General features: G+C 35.6%; 1 protein-coding gene across 1 annotated transcript; it reads right to left on the bottom strand.

Moving 5' to 3' along the window:
- Window positions 1–1,165: 1,165 nt before the first annotated feature.
- On the bottom strand, window positions 1,166–8,064 carry LOC130949417 (kinesin-like protein KIN-14F). The gene is made up of 17 exons (XM_057878142.1): window positions 7,932–8,064; window positions 7,306–7,472; window positions 7,047–7,190; window positions 6,488–6,694; window positions 6,172–6,243; window positions 5,991–6,059; window positions 4,878–4,959; window positions 4,691–4,786; window positions 4,411–4,575; window positions 4,212–4,318; window positions 3,942–4,107; window positions 3,662–3,818; window positions 3,231–3,484; window positions 2,947–3,110; window positions 2,679–2,855; window positions 1,837–2,162; window positions 1,166–1,349 (listed from the first exon to the last, which is right to left on the bottom strand). The coding sequence occupies exons 1-17, from the start codon at window positions 8,062–8,064 to the stop codon at window positions 1,259–1,261; spliced, it is 2,577 nt and encodes an 858-aa protein (XP_057734125.1). The 3' UTR covers window positions 1,166–1,258.
- Window positions 8,065–9,430: the final 1,366 nt, after the last annotated feature.

The raw sequence follows: 9,430 nt of genomic DNA, 5'->3' as shown, positions 1-9,430 counted from the left end.
ACGAGAAAGGATTAACGACGCTGATGAGGACTAACGCGACGAAGAGTAGGACGAAGCGAGGCTGCAGATTGAGCGGCGAGGAAGAAAGTGATGCCGAGGACGAGCGAGGCGGACGACGGCGTTGCAGAGGAATGGTGAAGCAGAAGAACGGTATTGGGAATGACGCGACGGCGCCGAGAAGAATGGCGACGTAGACGAATAATCACACAGACGAATTAAAATCTTCAATTTTACTGGATTTATATTTTTAGAAGTGTATTTAAATGATAATCTATTAATAATTAAAAATAATAAAATTTAAATAATAATTTTAAATTTTAGTTTTATCTAATTTATATTTTAGATGTGTTAATATGTAGTCAATTTAAAAATAAATATTAAATTTATTTAAATGTATTTATTTTATTTTATTTTTTAATTATTATAATAAAAAGCTAAATACTGTAGGATTCAAAGGATGTCTAATTGAATTGAATAGTTAAATCTCACGCTCACCATCACCCCACCGTGACTTTTCTCACCGCTACATTCCAAACCGAAATCCATCACCACAGCTCTAATCTCATCTTAATCCTCCTTTACGCGCTTCTAGAGCTCACCGTGAAGAACGAGCAACCTCGCGCCACCAAGGACCTTTGTAAATAGAGTTGGAAGAGTCGGCCGCTGTGGTCCTTTGTTTAAGTCCGCGATTGCTTTCTTTGTTGCGACAAAGAGCTTTGTGGATTTGTTTGTTGCGGCAAGTGGGGGCGACAGAAGTATGGATTGTGGCATTGGTGAAAGTAATAGTGTGTTATGTCTTACTTTTGGAGCTTTTTATTATTAGAATAGATAGAAAATCCTCAATTGAATATGAATATGACATGATTTGAAATTCATGAATATTTGTACTTCTTCTAGTTTTAACATGAGATGTGGACCTCATAATCTCTATCAACATTTTTTTCTTTATTTTTCTTCTCTATATCTTTTGTTTGGTGTACAACACCAAAAATGAATTTGTATCCCAAGATTGTAAAAGACTAAAAATAAAAGGTCTATAAAATTCAGGCTTGTAGTAGAAATAAAATAATCATGTAAATAAAAGGTCTATAAATACAATGAACTGGGATGGCAAATGTCATGATCATCACTGTATAAACACAAAGAATGTGATCATTCTCTCTATATTTCTTAAAGAACATTTCTCTCTCTCTACAACTAAATTATAGATACAAAAAGTAGAGGGAAAAGAATGGATTATCTCTTTGGAACAGCATTGTCACTTGGCAGTTCTTCTCTTGGCATCAATAGGAACTGGCTTTTTGGGCAAGCTAGATGCTTTCCTTGATGGCGAAGGAGATAATGTTGGTCTGTTAACACAAGCGTTAGACATAATAGTAAGTGCAAGGGAAATTTGTTCCTAAAATCAAATCTAAAACAACTAATTAAGTACCTCAACTTTAAAGTTTAAGGTGAATTGCACCAACATCCTCAATTTTTTCTATTGATTTTTGCCAATTGGAAAGATTTTTATTTACCAAGTTAGATATTTTATCTTTTCACCAGCTTTATATATAAAAAAAGGCATCCCAGTGCACAAGCATCTTGCCTTAACGCAAGGGCAAGGTGTAATATACGCAGCCTAACCTGATAATTACCTCAGTGGCTGTTTCCACAACTTACCCGTGACTTTGAGATCACACGAAGACAACTCAACTAATATTATATATAGAATTATATTTTCAAAAGGTAGTTTAGATCTTCAGTTGATAACATTAGAACTAGAGTCACTTAATTGGTTAATATCCCTGAGAAAAACAGAAGCAAGATATAGGAAAGTGCAACCCAAATGAGTACCTGGTGGTTTCTCTGCTCCTGACTACTCGTGCTGATGCTGATTTCTTTAATTTATCAGGTACTGCTCCACCTGTTACTGTTGATGGTGGTGGTGGTGTTTTAGACACATTTGCTTGCCAATTCATGTCTAACAGATCTGGACTCTCACTAGGTGTAAACCCAGTCTCTTCAGAGTCATATATACTGGGACTTAACATCACTGGGGAATGTGCAATGCTATTGTAGCTCTCATTCCTGCTCATGCCTGATGCTGGTGAACCATTTGTCCACGTGTCTTGGCAATCAAGGCTACGCCTTTTCGACAGTGATGATTCCATTTTCTGATCCTGTAATTCCATTTCCATTTTGGACATGCATGAAAATATCACCTTTTTTCTTTTGGTAGAAATATATGCAAAATACTGTGCTATGTCTATATTTGGACACCTTGAATGATCTGCTAATTATTTCTCAAGAGAATGTTCTAAGCTACTTATATATCAGATACATTATCCTCTTAGGGCTTGATTGGTTTGTAAAAACATTTTCTATTTTCATGATTTTGTGAAGAAAAAGTGAAAAGAAATGAAAACAAAAAATAAGTTTATTATTTTCATTTTTTCTTGATAAAACTCTGAAATGAATAAAAAAACTTAATAGAGCAAAAAAATCCCCACAAAATGAAAACGGAAACTCTTTTCACTAATCAAACAGGCCTACTAAAGATTTCTCTGTTTTGATGCAAATCATGTGTCTAGTTTTTGGTAGTAACCACCTCAAAACTTAGACCATTACGTTCAGATATGACTAATGTTCCAAATTATTTTCCAGGAGTTATGGTAAATTATTAACAATATTCATACCCCCAAGCTACTAGCAGAATCATCTCTGGGTATCTTGCGACTTCCGGACTTAGAACTAACTGTAGTAGAAGACAATTGAGATTTCAACACTGACAAATCAGACTTGCTACTTGGAGGATGTTGAAACTGTTCTGCTTCTTCATCCTTCTGTGCTAAGGCTGCCTTCAAATTAGCAATCTGGCAAACAAGGCAGTAGTAACATTGAGATGCATGATTTGCAGATACATTTGATATAAGCACATCAAAAGTTGAAGAAAAATGGAAGAACCTGTTCTTTAAGCTCTTTCACATCTGCACTATCTTTGTTAACTTTGGCAGCACCAAGTTCAATAGTGGATACCCTTTCGGCGAACTTCAACGTACTAATTGATTCTACAAGAGCATCTTGCTCCGGAGCAATATGAACAAACATTAGAGTTTTTGCTTGCCCTCCTGATATATACACATAAATATGGAGAATCAGCTTCATGATACTTTAAGGAGGATATAAATACAATAGTACCTTAGTAGTTAAGCAAGTGATACTACATGGAATCAGAGACAGAATCATACCTAGAGAATCTTGAAGTAGCTGAGTAAGTTTACTGTTCCTGTATGGAATATGTTGTTGCTTTTGGGCAAGAGAAGATATAACATCTCCCAAAGCAGCAAGTGACTTGTTGATATGTTGAGCCTCCTTCAGTCTGTCTCCTGTGACCTCAGATTTATCAACCCTTTCACTTCCAGCCAGGTCAACTAAATGAATAGAACCACGAATTGTTTTTCCGGAGGTAAGGTCCTTTCCATGAACATGAACTGTAAGGCAGCTGCAATTATACCATTACAAGTATCAGTTGTCGTTATGAAATTGTGGAAAAACATTCATGAGAGAGATAAAAAAATGACCAAAATGTGTTACAAGTCTACCCCATGAATGCTTTATAGAGTTGTTGTTGACCAAGATTATTTTGTTTTGTCTAGTATTATTGAAGCTTAATATGTACCTGTGAGAACGACTACTGCGATCATTCATCGCAGTAGCACTAACAGCGCGATTCTTAAATCCCAGGTCCATTAGACTTAAGACATCTGCAGTCGATTGAACCGGAACAAGATTTGCATCTGGCACGTTAATTCCATTCAGAGAACTGTTACGGATTTCTAATGTATGAAATTGTTAAGGATCACATAGAAGAAGAAGACAATCATTAATAGATCCAGCACACACAAAATAAAGAAAAGAAAAGACTAGTTAGCACAGAAAAGGATATCTTTTTTGAACACCATCTGTTGATAGGAGGTCTCTAACTGTCTCATTATAGATCTCAAGCATTTGAACTCTGATGTCATAGTGAATGGTGTCTTTCCTTTGTTCTGAGATAAGGAAAAGATCTCGAAGTGCCCGGTAGTTAACACCTACTGTTTCTTCAGTGGGATTGTTTGGTCCAGACTACATGATTATATGCATGCATTCAGTCAGTTACAACAATTGCACAAATTAAATGGCAAAAGAGAAATATTATTTGAATTTAGTGAACAAACAAAATATCGCACCATTGTGTGTGTTTTTCCTGAACCTGTCTGACCGTAGGCGAATATGCAGACATTGTAGCCATCCAGAACTGAACGTATCAGAGGTTGAGTATCGGCAAAAACCTCCGCTGCAAGCAAACAAAATGAACAACCAATGAAACAAACATATTGAGTAGCAATGATTTGAAACTTTGAAGGAAGGCAAAGAATGAAGACCAACCTTGAGTCACATTAGGACCGAAACATCTATTGAAAGTAAATGTCTTCTTCCCATCTTTCCCATTCTTGGAAGGTATTATGAGTGAGATGCTACATTCATCTATGTTACCCACACTGGTTTGATTATGATGGCAAGGCCTAACTCTGCAGTATACCCTGATATTTCCTATCATCATATAAAACCTTGGCCATTTAGTAGTAGGTACTAACTTTGTGGAAACTCAGGAAACAAGTAACTGAAGAGAAAAATTGCAACGAGATAATGATCATTTGATTTTTACCTTTTAGGTCTTGCACTTGATTGTATAGCTTGCGGTTTTCTTCAAGAATTCGCTGATATCCTGAAGCAGCAGAAGCTATGCTATGCAGCTGCTTACCTATTAATGATAGGTAGTAATTAAATAAATTATTATATATAGATATTCAGGTGCAAATAAATGGATAAATTTTTCTAGGCAGCATATTTACCTAGATGAATTATCTCTTCCTGGTGTTTCTTTTGCAGAAATTCCATTCCTGTTTTTGTTTGATATACCATACTTTTCAACTCCTGAAGAAACACCAAGTTCATTACATATTCTTGGACTTATGATTACATTTTTGCTATGAGTTCACGATTAGTTACTTACCTGAATGCTTTCCTTATGTTGTTCAACTAACTGTTGCTGCTTCAGAAGTTGGACTCTTTCCTTTTCCTGTTGAGATAATAGTTGCTGCTTCAAAAGGTTGATTCTTTCATTTTTCTGTTGTTGAACTAACTGATGTTCCTCCAAAAGCTGCATTCTTTCATTTTCCAGTTGAGCTAATTGTTGCTGCTTCAGAAGCTCGCTTCTTTCTTTTTCCTGTTGAACTATCTGTTGTTGCTTCGTAAGTTCGACTCTTTCATTTTCCAGTTGAGCTAACTGTTGTTGCTTCCAAACCTCACTTCTTTCACTTTCTTCTCGAACTAATTGTTGCTGCTTCAAAAGATCGTTTCTTTTGTTTTCTAGTTGAGCCAACTCTTGTTGCTTCAAAAGCATGCTTCTTTCGTTTTCCTGTTGAATTAATTGTTGCTGCTTCAAAAGCTCACTTCTTTTGTTTTCAATTTGAGCTAAAAGTTGCTGCTTCAAAATCTTGTTTTTTTCATTTTCCTGTTCAACTAAATCTTGTTGCTTCGGAAACTCGCTACTTTCCTTTCGCTGTTGATCTAACTCTAGCTGCTTCAAATGCTTGCTGCTTCGTTCTTCACCGGCATTGTACTTCACATTATCACATTTCTCTTGTTTAGCCTCCACATCTTCATTGTCAACCATCTTAATAATTGATCAGATGAAAAGTAAGTCACATTATAGCATTCATGATGCAAAGCTATTTCTGGAGAAATTGCAATTGAAATTGTGGAATCTAAAGTTTACCTCTTCGTCATCAGAAGCAGGCTTTAAACCCGAATTATGTGCTTCAGATGATGGCTTATATTCTTGAGTTATTTTGTTCTGCTGTGATTAAAGTTTCAAGATAAAGTCAAGTAAGATAATAAGTATGAATCTTTAGAGCAGTGCATGATGTTGCACTAAGTAAATTAAAATCCAAAGTGAAACACACCGTTTTTTGTTGGATTAGCATGCGATTTTGAAACTCCTCCATGACTTTGCCAAGAAAGGACTCAATCAACTGTTATTATAGCAAAAGCCGTTACCCTTTTAGATACACGAGGGAATAAAAGTACACCAGATACAAAAAACAAAAATAACTAAATTAGTTTTATGCAAAGCAAAAACCTTACCGCCGGAATATCTTCTTGCTTCTTATCGCGAAAGAATTCATGAACTAGTGTATTCAAGGAAGACATGGGATCCTGCAGATACCAAATCCAAAAAAAAAAAAAAATACAAATATAAAATACATGTTGAAAATGAGAAATACATGTTGAAATATAAAACACACATTGAAAATGAGTTATACAACATATGTATTTGTACACAAATGCATGATGACTGATTTTAATAGTTAATTTTAATATACAAATAGCATTTTTGTATAACTATATATAAAGCATATGGCAAAACCCAAAAAGATTATAAACCAGAAAGGTGTCTAACCTCTTCGCAGTGCTCGTGGCTAGGATCACTATTGGCACTTGAGAAAGACTCCTTGAGTGGTTCTGGGTCCTTACTCATAACTGGTTTAATAAGATTAGAAGCTCTTGCATTCCCACCATATCTCCACAAACCATTGGTTATCAATTTCCCTTCATTATATGACTTGAGTGCTAGAATACAATTTACTACCCTAGAAGATATCCCTCCCTGTACATACATACAAAAAAAGTTAAAAGCAGAATGGAGATTTCATTCTAAAAACAATGCTGGAAAGAAATAACGTGTGGATAAAAGAAGGTTCTGTTCTGGTGTGTGTTTGCAATTTTGGGAGTACTGACTAAATGTTAAATACTTTCATTTATCGTTTCTTTTATATATATTTTGTTGATGTGATTGTCTCTTTAGTTTGGTTATAAATGGTTAGAATTTGTTAGTTTTGATATTGTAGTAGTGTTGGTGGTGCTTTCGCTTCATGTACTGATGTAATTTACATCCTACTTGGATTTTTGTGTCTCTAGTTATAATAATAATAATAATTAAAAAAAAAAGTAACAATCACCTGTTCCAAATCAGAAGTTTCAAAAGTGGGAAGCCCCAATCTCTCAAGAGCAACAAGAAAGTTCCTCACATTTTCAAAGTACTGATACACAGATAGTGCTTTCCCATCAGGAAGAACATCAGCATCACTGGGGGCTTCAACCACCTAATAAACCAATTCAAGTCCAACAATTAGTCGTGATAATCAACAAGAACAATGTGAAACCAGATGAGCATAGAATATGACTGATTCCATGGAAAACAGAATAGAATAAACATACCTTGGGTATGGCACCAGGTTGGATTTTGTTAAGAGCACTGCAGAGGATGATCCCGTTGCGCAACGCCGCCATGAAATCTTCTTCGGAAGGCTCAGCCGGCAAGTCCCTACCACCAACCGTTCCAACCATATTTCGCAGCCACTTGGCAGCTTCATTTCTTCTTAAGGCTGCAATAGACCAATAGTAGACTCATGAGGGCATGTTCCCTTGGAAGTTAAAGATTATTCAAACTTTCTATGTTACAACTTGTTTTCGTATAATTCTGTTATTTTCTAACGAGTAACGACTATCAAATCTCATAAAATTTTTGTTGTGACCAATTTTGGAGTCAAACATAACAAGTAGCTTCTGGATTCTATTGCTAAGACAAAGAAAGAAAAATGGAGACCCGTTAAAGTTTAAGAAATACAGGAAATAAAGAAATTTGTCTTGGAGACGAAAAAGTTATGTGTCTGAAAAGAATACAACTTTTTCAACAAATCATTCGTCATCCCTAGTTGGCAAAAAATGTTTCAAAAATCTTGATTTTCAATATAGCCAAACAGGAACACAACATTATGCATTTAAGAAATGTAGAGCCAAATACTAATAATAATAATAAAGTTAGAAAATGATGGTTAAATTACAAGCTTCTTTGGCCTTCCTTGATGCGAAGTGATTGTCGCTTAATCTTTCGTCTAATCTTTGGTCTAATCTTTCGTCATACTTATGAAGAACATTTTCAACCATGGAGATAACGTTTAATGGAAATGCTGCCATCACTATGCCTTAACCATCACCAACATTATATGTCCCAAGCCTTTGATTAAAAGAATAATCCTCAGTCTTGGGAGTGTGAAGGAACAATTACGTATGAACAGTTTAGATTATTACGGGACGAGAATCTGCTTCTGCATGAAACTACGTTTAAAAATAAATCTTTTAAGAAAGTGAAAGAGAGAGACGAAGGATCTTTGAAATTCTAGTTTTCTCTCACTTTCTTTGTTGTCATTGTTTGACCTCTCTCTCTGTCTCTCTGTTTTTCTTGTTCGTGTTTTGACTGTTTACTAATATTGACATGAAATGGTTACGACCAAAAGCTGGCTCCGAACCTCTCGCCCATTCGCTCTGGCGCTTTATACATTCCTGGGTGAGAAAACCAACACCCTATATTTATATATTATATTTTTTTCTTTGAAAAAATTATGCTAATAAATGTGATTTATTTATTTTAATTGATTATACACTTTTTTTTTCAGGAATTAATATTTTTTTATCAAACAAACAGCCAAAAACGTAATGGATGAATGAAAGTTAAGAGGAGAAAAGAAAAATACTAGTTTTGTTAAAAGAAAGTTTGGTTTTCTTTCGATTTTTTTACTTGATTATATTTTTTTGAGTGAATATTCATTTCGGACTCTAACTATTTGTTCAAAATTAAAGTTTACTTTAGTCATTCTAAAATATCACATTAATCTTTATCCATCAAAATAATTAATCAAATTATCTCTTTAAATTAGTTATAATACAATAACTTATTAACATGTTAGATGTTAAGTATCATGTGAAAATAATTTTTGAAAACTATCTTTACATGACACTTGTTACGTTGGGTAACCGGAGATTAATGAGCCGGACTCGTTAGATTAGCCCAATCGTTTGAGGAAGGAAGCCTTCGAGCGGGTTCGCGTATCTGGGGCCTCCGTCCGACTTGTGAGTGTGAGAGAATGGGTGGTGGTACCTGCAAAGACACTCCGATGCCTAAATCAGCAAGGGTGTGAGCAGGTTTAAAAAGTATTGGGACTTAGAGATACCTGAGGGGCGTCAGCGTATTTATAATGGTGAACTAATAACCACCGTTGGAGTAGTTCCACCTTTTAAGGTGGATAACCGTCCCTTAATCTTAGGGAGGTTGCGATATGGCTCCTGGAAGTGGGTTGAGAGATTTTAGGGGCAGTTATTATCTGCCAACTAATCTAAACTTCCGACTCCGTTGGAGCAAGTCATGGGGAGCACCGACTTCTTAGAGGAAGGTCAGTTTATGGTGAGGCCTAACCCTGTGGGTTGGACCTATCATTTGGACCTGGGCCTTAGCATTGGGCCAGGGTATGAACAGTGCCCCTACTCGAGCCCAATTTCTTTAAAG

This window comes from Arachis stenosperma, chromosome 9 (assembly GCF_014773155.1).
Source record: "Arachis stenosperma cultivar V10309 chromosome 9, arast.V10309.gnm1.PFL2, whole genome shotgun sequence".
Lineage (NCBI taxonomy): Eukaryota > Viridiplantae > Streptophyta > Magnoliopsida > Fabales > Fabaceae > Arachis > Arachis stenosperma.
This window is presented reverse-complemented; position numbering and strand designations above follow the sequence as displayed.